Source organism: Equus asinus, chromosome 28, assembly GCF_041296235.1.
Source record: "Equus asinus isolate D_3611 breed Donkey chromosome 28, EquAss-T2T_v2, whole genome shotgun sequence".
In the NCBI taxonomy this organism is placed as follows: domain Eukaryota; kingdom Metazoa; phylum Chordata; class Mammalia; order Perissodactyla; family Equidae; genus Equus; species Equus asinus.
The window spans coordinates 22,831,462-22,848,089 of record NC_091817.1 but is presented as its reverse complement, the minus strand read 5'-3'; the positions used below and the strand labels follow the sequence as shown (position 1 = coordinate 22,848,089).

The 16,628-nt window shown below is 46.6% G+C and overlaps 1 protein-coding gene across 2 annotated transcripts in view; it reads left to right on the top strand.

Annotated features, from left to right (window-relative positions):
* The window catches only part of LOC123275586 (liver carboxylesterase-like), a 31,921-nt gene extending 16,457 nt beyond the window's left edge, over nt 1-15,464 (top strand). For both annotated transcript variants that reach the window (XM_044761507.2, XM_014851420.3), the window contains exons 7-14: nt 192-296; nt 2,664-2,702; nt 6,921-7,061; nt 8,911-8,991; nt 9,246-9,393; nt 13,593-13,724; nt 14,728-14,800; nt 15,082-15,464. In XM_044761507.2, the coding sequence (XP_044617442.2) occupies nt 192-296; nt 2,664-2,702; nt 6,921-7,061; nt 8,911-8,991; nt 9,246-9,393; nt 13,593-13,724; nt 14,728-14,800; nt 15,082-15,265 (903 nt within the window). In that variant the 3' untranslated portion in view covers nt 15,266-15,464. The remainder of the gene's footprint in view (nt 1-191; nt 297-2,663; nt 2,703-6,920; nt 7,062-8,910; nt 8,992-9,245; nt 9,394-13,592; nt 13,725-14,727; nt 14,801-15,081) is intronic.
* The last annotated feature ends 1,164 nt before the right edge of the window (nt 15,465-16,628 follow it).

The window sequence follows — 16,628 nt, the reverse complement described above, 5'->3', positions numbered from 1 at the left end:
AGACAAAGTAACAGAGACAGAGGCTGTGTAATTGGCATGACTGGGACCAGGACTCACACCTGTTGGCCCAGAGTATTTTCTACCATCCCTCTTGTGGCCTTTAGAAATTGAGATTGGGATGGAACACCTCTTTATTGATGAAAGGAAGGGCCATGGTGCTTGAATTCTGCTGTCACCTGTGATCTTTGCAGCAAATTGCTGTGTTTGCTGGGTGTAAAACCACGACCTCGGCTGTCATTGTTCACTGCCTGCGCCAGAAGACAGAGGACGAGCTCCTGGAGACGTCAGTGAAGATGGTAGGTGCATCCATTCTTGTGGTCGCATGAGGCCCCACCCTGTAAACTTGGCTGTAGCCTTCATCATTTCAGCTGTCTCCTTGACCCGGGAAAACTACCTGGGACAGTGTCTCACCTCTCAAGAGCAGTGTCAGCTTCTGCATGTGAATGGCGAATTTGTTTTTTCTTTTCTATCATGAAATATCTCAATCATTAGCATAGTCAAAAATAGTGAACATTGTGTAATAATCCCCTAGCTTTATCAAAACTTACCATTTTGCCTATCTTACTTTCAGATATATTTTTAAGAACTAAACATTACACATTACCAGAGGTAACTATCATCCTGAATTTTGGGGATGGGGGCATTAAGAACAAAGATTTTCGGAAAGGTTGCCACAATTTATCTTGGCTCATTTAGAAACTGCCTCAATTATAACCCAGTGGTGGCTTCTAGATTTTCTAGATTCTACCTTAATTGTGATTCTAGGATAACTACACATCCATCCATTTACCCATTCATCTTCTTATTTTCCATCTAGACATCCACCAAAGCATGCAATTCATCAATATCGTCTGATCAATTTAACATCAATCTATCCCTAGCATTCATTCACATATTATCAAGCATCCATGCATCATCCACCACCATATATCCTCACTCCATCATCCATCCCTCTAAAATCAATGATCCATCTATTTCCTATCCGCAAGTTATCATCCATCTAGCCATTTATCCATGCAATTCACTCACAATCCATGTATTAACAAACTCCATCCATCCATCCTTCCATCTGTCCATTCATCCATCTATCCATCTATCCACCCATCTACTTGTACTAAGTGTATGGGTGGATAACAGGAAGAGTGACGAACACATGAATTGCCTACAGTCCCTGCAGACAGGGAACTATTCAAAAAGAAAAACACTCATATACGTCCTGGCTTACGCGTATTGGGAGTACAGAGAGGGGAACCACTCATTATAGTCACAAGGATACTTCACAGAGAAGATGACATTTGAGGATTGATGGATGCCTATTGCAGTGGGTCATCACATGGAGGGTACAGCAGGACAGATGCCCAGAGAATGCAGCATCCGGGGACAACAGAAACTATTCCTTTTGTTGGGGGAGGGTGTGACTGTGAGCCCAGGAGTAGGCTGAGCCCCTGGACTCTCTGTCTGCACCCTGGGCTCCTTAGGATACTCCTGGACCCTCAGGGACAAACCTCCAGCACTAGACTCTGCTATTTCCATGGGTTGAGTCCAGTGTGACCCTAAAATTGGATCCTGGGTTTTAATGCTCACATAAGGTGACCAATGCATTCAAAGAATTAAAATGGAACTTTTTTCTTATGCGTGGAAAGAGGCAACTTTATTTCCGCAATTCTCGATGTGGCATGAGAGGACCTAGCATTTAAGGGAAGAGTTGGTGATCTGGGGAAAACCCGGAGAAGAAAGAGCACATGATCTTCTTAGATCTTCTGAGATCACGTAGGAGAGTTTCCCTGATTATGCACTCTCCTCAACACACACACACACACACGTACACACACACAAACCTGGATGGTAAGGTTACAACCCATAATAGAGGGACCCTTACTGGTCACTTCCTCCATGCCAATCAGATGTTTTAGCTACAATGTGACGTTACGATCAGTGCAATCTTGGTGAACACACAACAAAGAGAAGTGTAGGTTGGTGTGAATTTCTGTGAGCTTGAGTGAGTCAGGACTTTCTGATATGAGATGAGAAAATTCATCTCAAAGTGCCTAGAGCAGAAAAAGGAATGTGTTGTAACAGACTCTTCACGTAACTAACTAAAAACTAAACTACAGTTCAGGAGTAGATGGCTTCAGGCATGGCTGAATGCAGATGCACATATGATATTAATAAGAATCTATCTCCATCCCTCAGCTTTTTACTTCTCAGTGTACACTTCACTATCAGGCAGGTTTGTCCCCTAGGGGGGTAAGGACAACAATAGCCCTCTAAACTTAACATCCTGTCTGCTTAGAAACCTTGTTTTCCGATAATTCCTGCAAAAGTTTTGGCATAATCTCTATTGAACTGACATAGGCATGTGCTTATTCCGGAAGTAATGTCTATGGTCAGGGAGATGGGGCACCCCAGGTCACATAGATGCTTGAATTCAAGGACTGAGAGTGGGGAAGAGGGAGCTCCCCCAGGGAAAAAGATGGTGTTGTTGTCTGGGGGAACGATAAGGGGAAATGGATGGAGGGCGGGGCAGGCACCACCACAGACATCCTCTCCTGAGCCCCTCCCCCGTCCTACACCTACACTCTGTGCTCACGCCCAGGGGAACCAGGGTCCGGCTTTTCTCCAGGAAGCCTCCTCACCCACACCCTCTGCCTTTGTCTTCACAGAAATTTCTCAGTCTTGATTTCCATGGAGACTGCAGAGAGGTAAGGACCTGTGGTGTTGATTACAGATTTTAAGTTTGATACCTTTAAACTCCACTTCAATATGAGTGAAAGAGTTCCACGTGTGGACTCATAGTAACTCCCTGTGTTCATATGGCTCAGGCCCAGAGAGGGGTAGTGATTTGTCTGGAAAACACAGCCAGGAGGACTACATGTAGGACTGGAACTCCTTCCTCTGACTCCCAGTCCGGGGCTCCCAGTCATTAACCCTGTATCTCCTCAGCCCAGCATACCTCTCGTTTTTGTTTATATTTCCTGCTCCCCAAAATGGCTCCTGTAGAGAAGGCCGGACTAGAACCTTCCACTGTGGGGAGAGGGAGATAACTGGGTAAGGGGTTTCTTCAGAAGCCTTCACTGAGGAGCCCAGAACTTCTCCTGGAGGCTGTTGGGTAGGTTAGCTGTGCAAGCTGCACTGTCGGCAGGGCCGTCAGGAAGGGAGCCAAGAATCTCCATCCTGAGGAAGCCCCCTCCTCCCAGCCAGGAGGTAACTCGAACAGCATCCTCCCCATCTCCTTCTTCCTCCTCTCCTGCCCTCTAATATGTTTCCAGTTTCCAATGGCATTATCTCTGCAACGTCTCACATTCCTGTCCTCTCTGCTCTCTCCCTGGGGATGGTAACACTTCGCTTAAAAAGTGTGGTGAGGATTAGATGAGATTCGCTCAGTCATTCAGCAAAGATTTAAATAGTACTTACTACATGCCCTACCTGATTCAGGATCTGGTGTTATAGCAGCAAGACAAGTAAAATAGAGGTATGCCTTGCCTCCTAGAGTGAGGGAAGAGTCAATAAACAGACAAATAAAATACATACTGTGTGTGATGATAGTCAGCATTAGGGTAGAACAGTAATTGGGAGGTGGGGCTGGAGTTTCCCCGTGGTTTGAATTTACATGGCAGAGTGGGGAATGCTCCATGAGAAGGTGATATTAAGCCCAGTTCTGGAGGAAGAGAAAGAAGCCAGCTGTCAGGAACATGGGAAGAAGAGTGTTCCCAGCAGAGGGAAGAGCAACAGCAAAGGCCCTGAGGCAGGAGGGCAGTGTGGCTGGTGTGGAGGGAAAGAGGAACAGGGCTGAGGCTGAAAAGGGAATGGGAGGTGGGGGGTGGTCCTTTAAAGGACTTGGATTTTGATCCCAAGTGTAACCAGAAGTCTTGGGAGGGTTCTAAACAGAGGAGTGAGTGACCTTGGATGTTACAAAGGGCTCGTTGACAGCTGTGTTAAACGGAAGGTAGGGAAGGGGCAGTGCAGATGCAGGGACAGCAGCTGGGGGAGCCCTGGGCTGCAATAATCCAGGCAAGGGATCACGGCGGCTTGGACTAGCCCACAGCAGAGGGAGTGGTGAGAAGGGCTTGGCGCCTGGATATTTTTGAAGTAACAGCTGACAGCATGTGCCAATGGACAGGATGTGGGGCATAAGAAAAAGACAAGGGGTGAAGCAGACCCCTGCTTTTCAGACCTGAGCCAGGAGATGAAGGGGCCGCACGCAGGGCGACCACCTGCAGCCACTCATGACAAAGGACATCACTGCCCTTCCCACTGATGCTGGTGTCCGTCAGCCCCCACTGGATGCTGCTCCACTTGGGCCCTCATGGTCTGTCTCCTGGACTTTCACTATCTTCCACCTGTACTCTCCCTCCCACTCCTATGCCCCACGTTGCAGCCAGACTTACCCTTGTGGACCCAGGTCAGGGCATGTCGCCCCTTCTTAAAAGGCTGACCCTCCTTAGACAAATCCACTCACCTCCATGGAGTTATCCTTCAAAGCATATCTGAGTCCCTGCTCTGTGCCAGACATGGTGCAGAAAGTGTGCTGCACCGTCTACTCTCTCTCTGTCCATGCCCCACAGCCTTCCTCCAAGCCCAGGGCTCCCGGGGTCTGAGGTTCCTGGGATTAGTGCTACACACTGATACCACAGTCACTGTGCTCACGCCGTTCCCACTGTTTGGAATACTGTTCATTCCTGAGGCCCACTGCAGGTGACGGGTACTTCCTGCATGTGGCCTGCTCTGTGTCTTCCTTCCAGAAGGAGTTGCTCCTCTAGGCAGCTTCCCACAACAGCCCTTTCTGAACTGCACAGCCTTTCAAAGAGATCAGTGGTGGCACCCAGATCCTTTGTCCCTGTTGTCAGCCATATTGCATTAGGATGTGGGCCCTTGTCCTGCTGAGTCAGATCACTTGACAGAACTTTTCCTCTACAGCCCAAACTGGCCGGTCTTCATTGGCCCTTGTGGAGCAGACACAGGTCCTGGGAGTCACAGGGTCTCAAAGCCTGGGTATTGTCCAGTTTCACCTGCCATCCAGGGGGGAATATGACACATAGTGGGTGGAGCTGGAAATATGGCACGTGGTGCTGGTGTCTAAGTGAGGGATCTGGAACAACACTGCTCATGAATAATATCTAATGTTCATCCAGCCCTTTCCAGGTACAGGGACTGTGCTGAGCATTTTGCATGTGTTCAGCCATTTAAGCCCCACAACAACCCATCTTATAGATAAGGAAACTGAGGCACAAACACATGAAATTACTTTCCCTGGTTATCAGCTAGTAAGTGGCAGAGCCCTGTTTCAAATCCAAATGGTCTGGCTCCAAAATCCATGCTCTTAACAACTTCTGTGAGCGAATATGAAATATAACTGTACCCAGAACCAGCTTCCCAGATGGTGACAGTGAGTCAGGCTCTGCGGGACCATGTAAATATTTTTCAACAAATGTAAAATCTAAAATTAAGGCATTGATCAACACAATGCGAGCCCATCCCTGATTCTTTTTCTCCTGCTATTGCTCTCTGATAGGGAGCCAAGCCTCAGTTTAGGCACCTGGAGTGATGAGCAGCTCACTGCCTCCTTGAAGCAAACCTTTCATCAAGAATAGCTCGTGTTTAAATATAGAGACATAGATACAGTCAATTGTCATTAATCATGAATTCTGTTTTTCTGAGTTCACCTATTCACTGAAATTTATTTCTTACTCCAAATCATCACTCGGAGCACTTTTGTGATCATTCAGGGACATGCGCAGAGGGACAGAAAGTGCAAGTCAAGTGATGACCGTGCGTTCCCATCTGAGATCAAAGAAGGCTACACTCCGTCTTCTGTATCATCTCTCATACTATTAAAAAATGTCATTCCCATGGTCCATTTAGTGCCACGTTTTTCACATTTTTATGCTTTCTGTTGGTGGTTCCTCTGTTTAAAATGGCCCCAGGCATAGTGCTAAGGGGCTGTCTAGTGTTCCTAAGCAGAATAATGCTTCGATGTGCTCAACATGGGAGAAAGTACGTGTGTTTGATGAGCTTCGTTCAGGTGTGGGTTACAGTGCTGTCGGCTGTGCGTTCAGTGTTAATGAACCAACCCTGCAGCCCATCCAGAAAAAGGAGGAGGAAATTTGCTCTGAGGCCCCTCTGGAAAGGCTAAAGTAACATCCGTAGGGTGTGATGAAGCTGTGGAAAAATTGCTACAGTTGTGGATTCATGAGATGATGACGATAAACTCATAGTAGACAGCACTGTCACAAGGCTGAAGGACAAGGAAATTACAGTCACATTACCCAGGCTCCAGAAAATGTGGAGTCCTTATCAGCTGGTTCTTTATTATAAATAAGAACTACAGATAACTAGTCATGTGTAATAAATGTATATTGCATAAGATGTCTTCAAACACACACAAAAGAGGGTTGATGAAAATGTGACCACAGGCATGCAGGAACCTGACCCCATATTTCCCCTGGGAGCAGTGGCTCAGTGATCACTAATTCAGAGTTCACAGTGACTTACAGCCCTAAACCACCACGAATAATGAGGACTGACTGTAGAGAGAGAGACACATACATAGATATATACACTCCAATTGAAATATATGTAAGTATGTATATATATCTAAATGATTAAATCTATACATATATTTATATACTTATACATATTTGAATATATATAAATGTGTATATGTGTGTGTATGTATATGCATATATCTTCCAATTTGAGGGAGACTTGCCCCCAGCACCTTACCATATCTAGCCTCTGGTCGAATTTCTGCCCTTGGGTGCGACAGAGACTTACCATCCTTTGATGGGACCCTCAGTTCTGTGGTCACTGCCATGGGCACGCAAGTCTGTGGTGCTGGCCTTGTGCTCAGCCAGGTGGAGATACGGAGGCAGGTGTTTCCTTGAGAGACGAAGCACAGACACTGTGCTCCCTCTTCCCAGAGCCATCCCTTCCTGCCCGCTGTGGTTGATGGAGTGCTGCTGCCAAAGATGCCTGAGGAGATTCTGGCTGAAAAGACGTTCAACACTGTTCCCTACATCGTCGGAATCAACAAGCAAGAGTTTGGCTGGATTATTCCAATGGTGAGAATGTGCTGGTCTCTTAGACTCACCTCCCCTGCCCTTCACATCGCCTCTCCCATCTCAGGTCACAGGAGCTCCTCCTTGTCCAGACCCTCCTCGGGTTCCAGGACAGCCGTCACCTTTGCACAAGTTGACATTTCCATGGAAACCTTCTCTGGCTTGGCCCAACTGTCACCTGAGTGTGCAGCCCTGGGAACTTCTCTCCCTAAACACTCTCTGATTGTTCTCCAATCCAAGAATCCTGAAATGTCGATGCTGGGGGGCCTGTAGAGACAATCATGGGGCAGATGAGAAAATCGAGGCCTGGAGAGGACAAGGAGCTCAGGGCTGAAGGAGTGTGAGGCCTGGGGCCCAGCAGCCTCTCCCCTGGGCTTGGTGCCTTCATGGTTTCTCCATAAACTCCACACACGCTCCTGGTCATCAAACTGCAAACATTCATAGGAGTTCGCTTCCTCCTGTGTTAAAATGACTGCTGAAAGCTAGGAAGGGCTGTCCCTTCTGCCAAAGATCAAGCCGACAGGAACGTAAGTGGTGAGGACAAGTTTTATTCAGTTATATCACTGCAGTGGGGAAGAGAGTCCAGCATGAACTGAGCAAGTCCCTGAAACTAAAGCTTGGGGCCTGTTTAAAGGGTCCATGTGCTCAGGGAACGGCATGGTGTGTGCAGGGTGGTTTGCCCATGGGACTAGTCCACCTGTTTTAGCTAATTGGTGTTCATTGGAGGAGAAGCAAATTTTCCTGTTTTGTTTTGTTTTTGGTGAGGAAGATTGGTCCTGAGCTAACTTCCATTGCCAGTCTTCCTCTATTTTGTGTGTGGGATGCTGCCACAGCTTGGCTTGATGAGCAGTGTGTAGATCTACGCCCACATGGGATCCGACCCAGTGAACCCTGGGCCACTGAAGCAGAGCGGGTGAACTTAACCACTATGCCACTGGACCAGCCCCAAAACTCTCTTGCCTTTATGACAAGAGACAGTGGTATATGTTGGAGCAAGGTGCCCAAAGCAGTTAGGTTTCTACCCTCCTCCAGGGACTAAGAGAGAGCAAGAGTCATTCCCTCAAAGTTTGCTTTCAGAGAGATGGCTCTCAGGTCCTTAAGGAAACAGGTGGGATAGTTTCTTTACATTGTAAAGGTCAGAGAAAGGATTTATAATTGCAAACTATCTGAAGTTACTACTCCGAGAGGGATTTCTGGGACCTATCTACCTATCACCAGGTTTGGGCCGTTAACAAACAGTAAATTTCCCCTGAGAAAACCCCTTGCTTCGTCAGGCAGGCATTTTAAGGGAAGCTGCATCATCCTAAAGACAGGGCCTTGAGCTGCCTAAGCCTGGTTAGATTTTGGTCAAGTCCCTTATGCAGAGGTTTAGATGGAGTCATTACGTACAGAGTTCTGCATTTCTCACTTCAGAACAATTTCAGGGGTCATATTGAAGGACCAAAGCCATAATGGCAGGATTTAGGGCTTCTTCAGTCAGCTGAGACAGAGAGGGTATTTGTGAGCTCTGTGTCCTCTGCCCAGAGCCCTTCGCTTCCATACTAGCCTGGCTTAAGCCTTCCCTCTCTGTCTTGATGACCATTGTGGGGACTGTAGCCTGACATATACATGCACATACATACTGCAAAGGACTGGGACAGCTCTTCCTAACATTTACTTTACCCTCTTTGCACTCCTTGAGCATCTGGGTATAAGTCCGTTGGACTCATTGATTTTGCCCAACTCTTCAAAGACCCTGACTGTCAAGACATGACAAGGTGACCTTCAGTCTGCATCAATATGGTTGATGGGTCAGTTTGATTCTTCCTCTAATTCCCAATGATTCACAATTGCTTAACCTTTGTTTTAACAGATGATGGGCTACCCGCTCTCTGAAGGCAAGCTGGACCAGAAGACGGCCACATCACTCTTGCAGAAGTCCTGCCCCATCCTTGTAAGAGTCTAGGGAATCACAGGAACTGGCTAAGACCCAAAGAGGGGAGGAGTTTCCCCAAATCACAAAATGATTAAATTGCAGAATGAAGATGTGGGCCAGAGGGTTTTGCCCCCATTTTTCTACCTTTCTCACCCACCACCCAAGGTGGGGGATGGTTGCACAGGGCTCGAGAGGCTCACCATTAACACAAGAAGAGAAGCTGTGCCACTCACTGGAGGGTGGCGATCACTTTCACTCTTGACCTATTTCAGCACATCCCTGAGGAACTGACTCCAGTGGCCACTGAGAAGTATTTAGGAGGGACAGACGACCCTGTCGAAAAGAAAGACCTGTTCCTGGACTTGATAGGCGATGTGATGTTTGGTGTCCCATCTGTGACTGTGGCCCGTCTCCACAGAGGTGAGTCCCAAAGGTTGGAGAAGAAAGGGACACTGACCCAACCAGCTGTGCTGTCTGTCCTGCCCACACCGCTACATAAAGAAATATTTGGAAAGTTTGTCCTATATGGCCTAGGGTGGCATGTTGTCCTATGTTGGTTTCTGCTAGAAGGTGACTCTTGGAAAAGGATCCAAGTGCAAGTAGTTTGTTTTGGAAGTGATCCCAGAAAACATGAGTAGAGGAGTATAGAAGTGACACACGAAGTAGAAGGAAGCCAATCCATGCTGCCCTATCAAGCAAGTATCCATTTGCACACTGGAACTGGGGAGCTCTGGGAAACCTGCTGTAGACAATCTCAGGGTTATCTCAAGAGAGCAGTATGAGAGTTCCAGTATTTATCCTCCAACTGCCAGGAGTCCTTGGTTGAAGGCTGTTCCCAAGGGGTTGTTAGTTCTCTGGTGCTTTGACCTACTGTACACATGGGCAGAGTGGTCTTTGGTGGCCGAAGACCTCAGGCAAAGAGCTACAGACCTGGAGGTGGAAGTCAGTTTGGCATGTCCAGAAGTAGAGGATATGGTGAGGCATCAACTGCATCTGCTACAAGGACTCCTCACTTGAAAATTTTGTAGTCCATGGGGCCATAGAGCTAACCTTAGAAGACAGGTTTTGGAAGGTCCAGAACAAACTAATTCATTAACTAGTGGAGCTGGGGGTAGAGTGAGGCCAAACAAAAGATCAGGAGGGGTTGTCCAGGACCAAGAAAGCTGAAAGAAACGAGTAGCAGGAGGTGTGGGGGCAGGTGGTCTGGAGAATGTCAATGTTTGCAGCTGGCTTTTGTCCATCCTGGTGTGTGCTGGGTCTACCACAGGACCTCCCACACTGACGCAAGGCCGTGTGGGTGGGGTATGAGGTCAGGGTGGATGTGGTCACCTAGAGGGGAGGTGTCCCTTCTGTGTGCCTTTCAGAGGTCTTCACAGGACCCGTCCTTCTCTAGGAGCCCTCCTTCGCCTAGTCTGCAAGACAGGAAATGGTTCTCTGGTCCTGACCTCTCTCTCTAAACTTGCTGGGATGGTTGTAAATTCAAGATGTTATAAGAATGGTAAAAAGTACCTCCAGCTGACCTACTATGTGCCCGATCACTCAGGACAATAACATACAGGTGCTGGTTACCACTTCCTCCTCCTGAGGGTCCTGATGAAACTCTATAGCCAGGGTCCACCTGGGTCAAACCTGTTCTTTCATAAACTTGGTCTTTATTCTTCCTACCTGTCTGATTTGTGGTATCCCTGTCTGCATCATCTGCTGGTCCAGCCACACCGGACTTGTGTTTTTCATCTGAAGTCTCATGACTTTGAGTTCAGGGTCTTTTGACAGGACTACACAGATTTTGCCAACGTTATTCTTTCATTTGTGTATTTTCCTCACTGTCTTTTTGATAAAAAAGAACTTTCAGAATATAAAATTTATATATAATAATTATAGTATATTACAGTTGTGGAAAGTTTTGAAAATGCGGAACACATAAAGAAGCAGTTAGATATCACTCGTAACCCCTCCACCTAGAAGAATCTGCTATGAATTTTTGATATGCTTTCCTCTAATAATCTTTCTATGCCTTACATAAATTTAAAAATTAATTTATATTATGTTTTTACTTATAGAACACGATATTGTCGATGTTTCTTCAATGTCAGTAAAACCTCATTGAAAACACTCATCATTTCATGGATTAAAATTTATTGTAGTAGTTGGGGCTGGCCCAGTGGTGGAGTGGCTAAGTTCACCTGCTCCACTTCAGCGCCTCAGGGTTCACAGGTTTGGATACCGGGCACGGCCCTAGCACCACTCGTCAAGCCATGCTTTGGAGGCATCCCAGATACAAAATAGAGGAAGAGTGGCACAGACGTTAGCTCAGGGCCAAACTTTCTCGCCAAAAGAACAAAAATAAAAGATTATTTTAGTATTCCTGTCCTATTGGACATTTCACCTGACTTCTCACATTTTAATGCTAGAAAAACATTCTGCTCGGCCTTATTTGCATACGTCTTTGATCTTGTCTCTAATAATTTTTTAGGATTGGTTTTAGAAGTGAAATTAATATAGGCTGTGATGTAGGAGCATTTTCAAGTTGCTGATGCAGAGTTTGAAATTTGTTTCCAGTGGTAAGAGGGTGGATTTCTTAATTCTCTCACCCGAGACTCTCACACTAAAAAAGAAAAACAACACTGCCTCTTTAATAAGCTCTTCCTCACCAAAAAAAAAAAAAAAACAGAGAACATCACACTGTTTTAATTTGCATATTTTTTATTACTAGCTCTCTCTTTCCTTCTGCTTCTCTCATTGTTCCCAATCGTAATTATCTAAATCTGTGCCTTACTTAACTTTGAAGATGTGTTGTGATTGTAAGGATTTTATAAATCTCAGTGATTTAAGGCAGAAAGTTAAAAAATGAAGAAAAAGAAGTATATCTTTTGGGCAGCATTGTGCCAAAAATAAGTTCTCCTCATTCACAGAAGATCTCTCCTCTATGGCTGTGTTCTGAGCTCCTCTCTAAAACGTTTGGGCGGCAGAGGCAAGGTGAACCCCCTCATTTCAGGGAGCTCTGCTGACCTGGAAGCAGCTGTTTAACAAGTGGATTCCTGAACTGCAGGGGATTGCTTCTTCCAAACACCTCCTCTCCCCAAACCAAGGGTGCAATGATGGGGTGTGGGAGGCAATTAAATAATTTATTCTACTTCCTCATGTCATCACGGTATATATTGTTAAATCGTTGGATGAATATTTAATGATGAGAAGAAATGATTATAATATTTACATAATAACATATACAATATTGTCTCAACTTTATATACATAAGAGGAACATGTGGGGCTGGCCCCATGGCCAAGTGATTAAACTTCTGGGTGCTCTGCTTTGGTGGCCGGGTTTGTGGGTTCAGATCCTGGGTGCAGACTTGCTCCACTCGTCAGCCATGCTGTGGAGGTGACCCAGAAATAAAGCAGAGGAGTATTGTCACAGGTGTTAGCTCTAGGCTAATCTTCCTCAAACAAAGAAATAAAAAGGGATATATGCAAAAATATTAACAGTTTTCTCTGAATGGTGAGATTATATATGCTCTTCTTGTTCCTTTTCCTTTTTTCTGCATTTTCCAAATTTGTTATTGTGTCCAAGGGGAGAAAAAGTTGTAAAGTTTCTCCAGCAGCCTCACTTGGGATATGACCTTTAACTCCTTGTAGGCAATATGATTTCTGCAAAGTGCTGACATCCATGCCCAAATGGCCCATGAGTTAGCCCTGAGGGAGCAGGGATGGGCAGCTCTGGTGAAGCCATCAGCAGGAAAACTGACATCTCTGTGGCTTAGAGAGGAGGAAGTGAGAGAGGGGGCAGGGGAGAGGAGGAGAGAGGGCAGGAGAGAGGCAACGTTGTCCTTCCTCAGCCCCCTCTTCTCTCTTACGCCACCACCTTAACACTCCCCAGGCCAAGGAGGAGGCAAGACATGTGAGGTGACAGAGGAAAAGGGAAGGCTGAGTTTGAGGTGCCCTGAGAAACAAGAGACAGATTGTCCCCTTTCTGCATGTGTTTGTATTTAAATATTTGTGCTTTCAGACCAGCGACTTGGAGTTGCTTCATTCTTCTCAGAATAGGTGAGAAAAAACACTGGAAACTCTCAAAACTGGCCAGAACAGATGACTACTGTTGGACAGCAGGGATTCTCCAAAGGAATGGAAACTAGCCTGTTATCAATGAAATCCAGTAGTGTCAACTGTAGGTTTGTAGGTGTTCTTGAGTGTGGATGCATGAGGAAGCAACTGGGTTTATGGGAATTGACCCAGTGACCCTATAATGATAGTTATTTTCAATGGATCTATCTAGTGTTTCAATATTCATTTATTCATTCATTTAATCTTCATTCATTCATTCAACAAACACTGGCTCAAATTCCATTCCACCTCCACCACCTATGAGCCCTAAGGCAAGTCAGAGAACTTTTGAAAACATTATTTATTATGCTGATAACCAAGAGTTTTCTGCAGGGCCACACAGTGTCCAGCACACAGCTGACACTCACAATGACAGTTGTTATTAATATTGTTGTTGTTGTGTACTCAGGACCCAGGTGTGCCACCAATTCCCTGAGTGCTCGGGGCCCCCAGAGACCTTGATACCATCCAGGTGTGCATCAGGTAAAATGAACTGTGTATGAATCCATGTCTTCTCAGATGCCGGAGCCTCCACCTTCATGTATGAGTTTCAGTACCGCCCAAGCTTCTCATCAGTCATGAAACCCAAGACGGTGATAGGGGACCATGGAGATGAGATCTTCTCTGTCTTCGGGGCCCCATTTCTAAAAGGTGATGGCCCTTTACTGACTACAAACTTGGGATTAGCAGATCTGGGTACAAGTCTCAGCTTGGTGGCCTTGGGCAATTTACTCCTTCTTTCCAGGTCTTAATTTCCCAAATTCTCCATAACAGGGTTGAGCAACAAGTGTCCCCAACCTTTCTCTTGCTGCAGCATGCCTGATAGAGAATGCGTATCCATGTGCCCTCATTCATGGTCACTACAAGAATCCAGACCTGGGCATTAATGTGACAAGCGGTTGGTGAGCTGTCAGGTCCAGATCAAGGGCTAGAACGCCACCCCCATTTCCACTCACAAGAGCATAGCAGACTGAGAGATAGAGAGGTCAGAATGGGTGTTGAGGTTGAATCAGGGCTACTGTGTGTCTATTTACCTATCCAACCATTTGTCCATCTTTCTAAAACTCATACCTTTTCAAACTTATTATATTAATAATATGATATTATAAGAAACCCTTTCACAAATGTCTTCAATGCCTTAATTATTAACAGTGAGGGATGAGTTGCATGACTGACCTCCACAAATAGCAACCAGGGTTATTTGTGACACACCACTGCCTCTGGAACTCCCAGGTTGGGTGACACTTTAGGACCATTGCAGCTCTGTTATTTATCAGAGTCTGTGTAAATTTGGGTAGGTCAAGGGGCTTGAGAACAGGCCCAAAGGAGAGAAATCTTCTGAGGTGGGGTTGCTGTGATGGAAAGTCAGGGGTACAGCATTGTAATTCTGAAGGGGGTGGTGTAGGACTGGTAGGCACTGAAGACAAAGGCTTTCAGATTGACTGCATCCATTTATTGTGTTGTAGATCTGTAACTCTCAAGCTTAAAGTGCACATACGTTACCCAGCGTCTTCTTAAAATGCAGTTTTTGACCCAGTGGGTCTGCAGTAAGAGCTCAGATTCTAAATTTCTTACAAGCTCTCAAGTGATGCTGCTGCTGTGGGTCCATTAAACACACTTGAGTAGCAAAGGCTTTTTGTCTTCTTCTCCACAGAGGGTGCCTCAGAAGAGGAGATCAAACTCAGCAAGATGGTGATGAAATTATGGGCCAACTTTGCTCGGAATGGGTGAGCCTGGTGGCAATGATGGAGCAGAGATGGGAAGTGGTAGGGCATGTCTGTTAGAAAGGGGTAGCATATAATGTTTAATGGTCAAACTCCTGACCCTGTGTCCTTTGACATGAGAACTCTCTAAAAGTAGGCAGGCTGCTCAGGAGATGGTGAGCTCCCTATTGTTGGAGGCATATGAGCCTCTAGGCAGAGATAACACCAGAAGTCCCTGAAACTCTCAGAGGATTGTTGAGACCACACAGTGGATTTGGGGAATATCTCTTTGCTTCTGTTCCCAGGAACCCCAATGGTGAGGGGCTGCCCCACTGGCCAGCATACGACCAGAAGGAAGGCTACCTGCAGATTGGTGTCACCACCCAGGCAGCCCAGAAGCTGAAAGACAAGGAAGTGGCTTTCTGGACCGAGCTCCTGGCCAAGGAGGCAGCAGAGAAGCAACACCAGACAGAACACATTGAACTTTGAGTAGGCAACCTATCAGGCCTCAGGGGCCTGGGGGAGCCAGGAAAGAGTGTTCTACAAAATTTGCTTAAAGTCCGAAGAGGCATCTTATTGTGGAGGCTGGGGAATTGTCTGGGGGGGCGGGGGCGGGTGTGGACAGAGGCCAGGGAGGGGGAATTTCTGTATCTGTGGCCTCAATTTTGGGAATAAATGTCCATTTGGAGACCAAGTCGGTGTCTGTGTCTTGAACTGGAGAGTAAGCCATCCTCCTTGTAGAGAGAAGGATGAAGAGAGAGGGCACTATCTGCAGCAAGTTGCCTCTGACAGGTCTTACTCGGCCTCTGGACAAGCAGAGCAGCAGGCTGGGCCCTGGGACACTTTGCATCTGCTCCATGTCTCTAGGCCCTCAACACCTTCCAACAACAGGATGTGGGGTGGCCAGAGTGCAGTGTCCCTATCTTCCTTGTGGAATTACCTGTAAATACGGAGGCGGCACAGTTGAGCATCTACCTGGAGTCCGGGGGAGAGGGGAGGTTCCTTGCTGACCTTGACACATGTTATGTGGCCTTTATTGACCTTTCTACAGGTCTACAATTCTTTCTTCAACATGCACAGTATCCTCGAAGACCACTCACTGAGGTCATCTCTTCCAACAACTCGTCTGAGCCCCTTCTGTAGTCTGGACCACTTCAGTTAAAGATGTGACCACCTTGGAGTGATCCCTGAAGTGTCAGGCTCTAACTGCCTCTTTAAGAATCCCTGGGGTGACTCCTGGCTTCTGCTGGGATGTAGAAAGCTCTACGGAGTGACACTCCCACCCTAATAGCAAGGAAACACTGGAGTATCCTCAAAACCATGACTTTTCCTAAACCATTCAAAGATCTGAGGCAGCAGGTGAACAATTACCCTGAGGTCTCAGGAAGACAGGCACTTTGGAGCAGAGATGGAATGTGGATGCTGACTCACTGTCTGCTACAGGTGGAAGATGGGGTCACCGTGGGTGTGGGTAGAATTACTCTAAGATTCCTAATCAAGTGCTAAAGGCCAAGTGTGGGCTAGTGTGAGGGTATAAAGTCCTTGAGAGCCACAAACGCATGGGGGAGTGTACACAGACTCTTCTCCATGGACCTCCATCAGAGGCTCCTAAGAAAGATGGGGAGCATGTAGTAAGACCAGAGAAAGCCTGTCTCAGGGGTGCAGGCATGAAGTCCTGCTCAGAGGCTTCTCCCTTAAGGAATGAAATCCCTAAACCATTGGGAAAAGGGCAGCAAAACCACTCCCTCAGGGCCTTGGGGAAGACCTATTGAGGCTGCAGAAAGGAGAAAAATTTAAATCTTCTATTCCTGGGACTGTAACAGGAGACCATCTTGGGTCCTGGTCCTTAGAG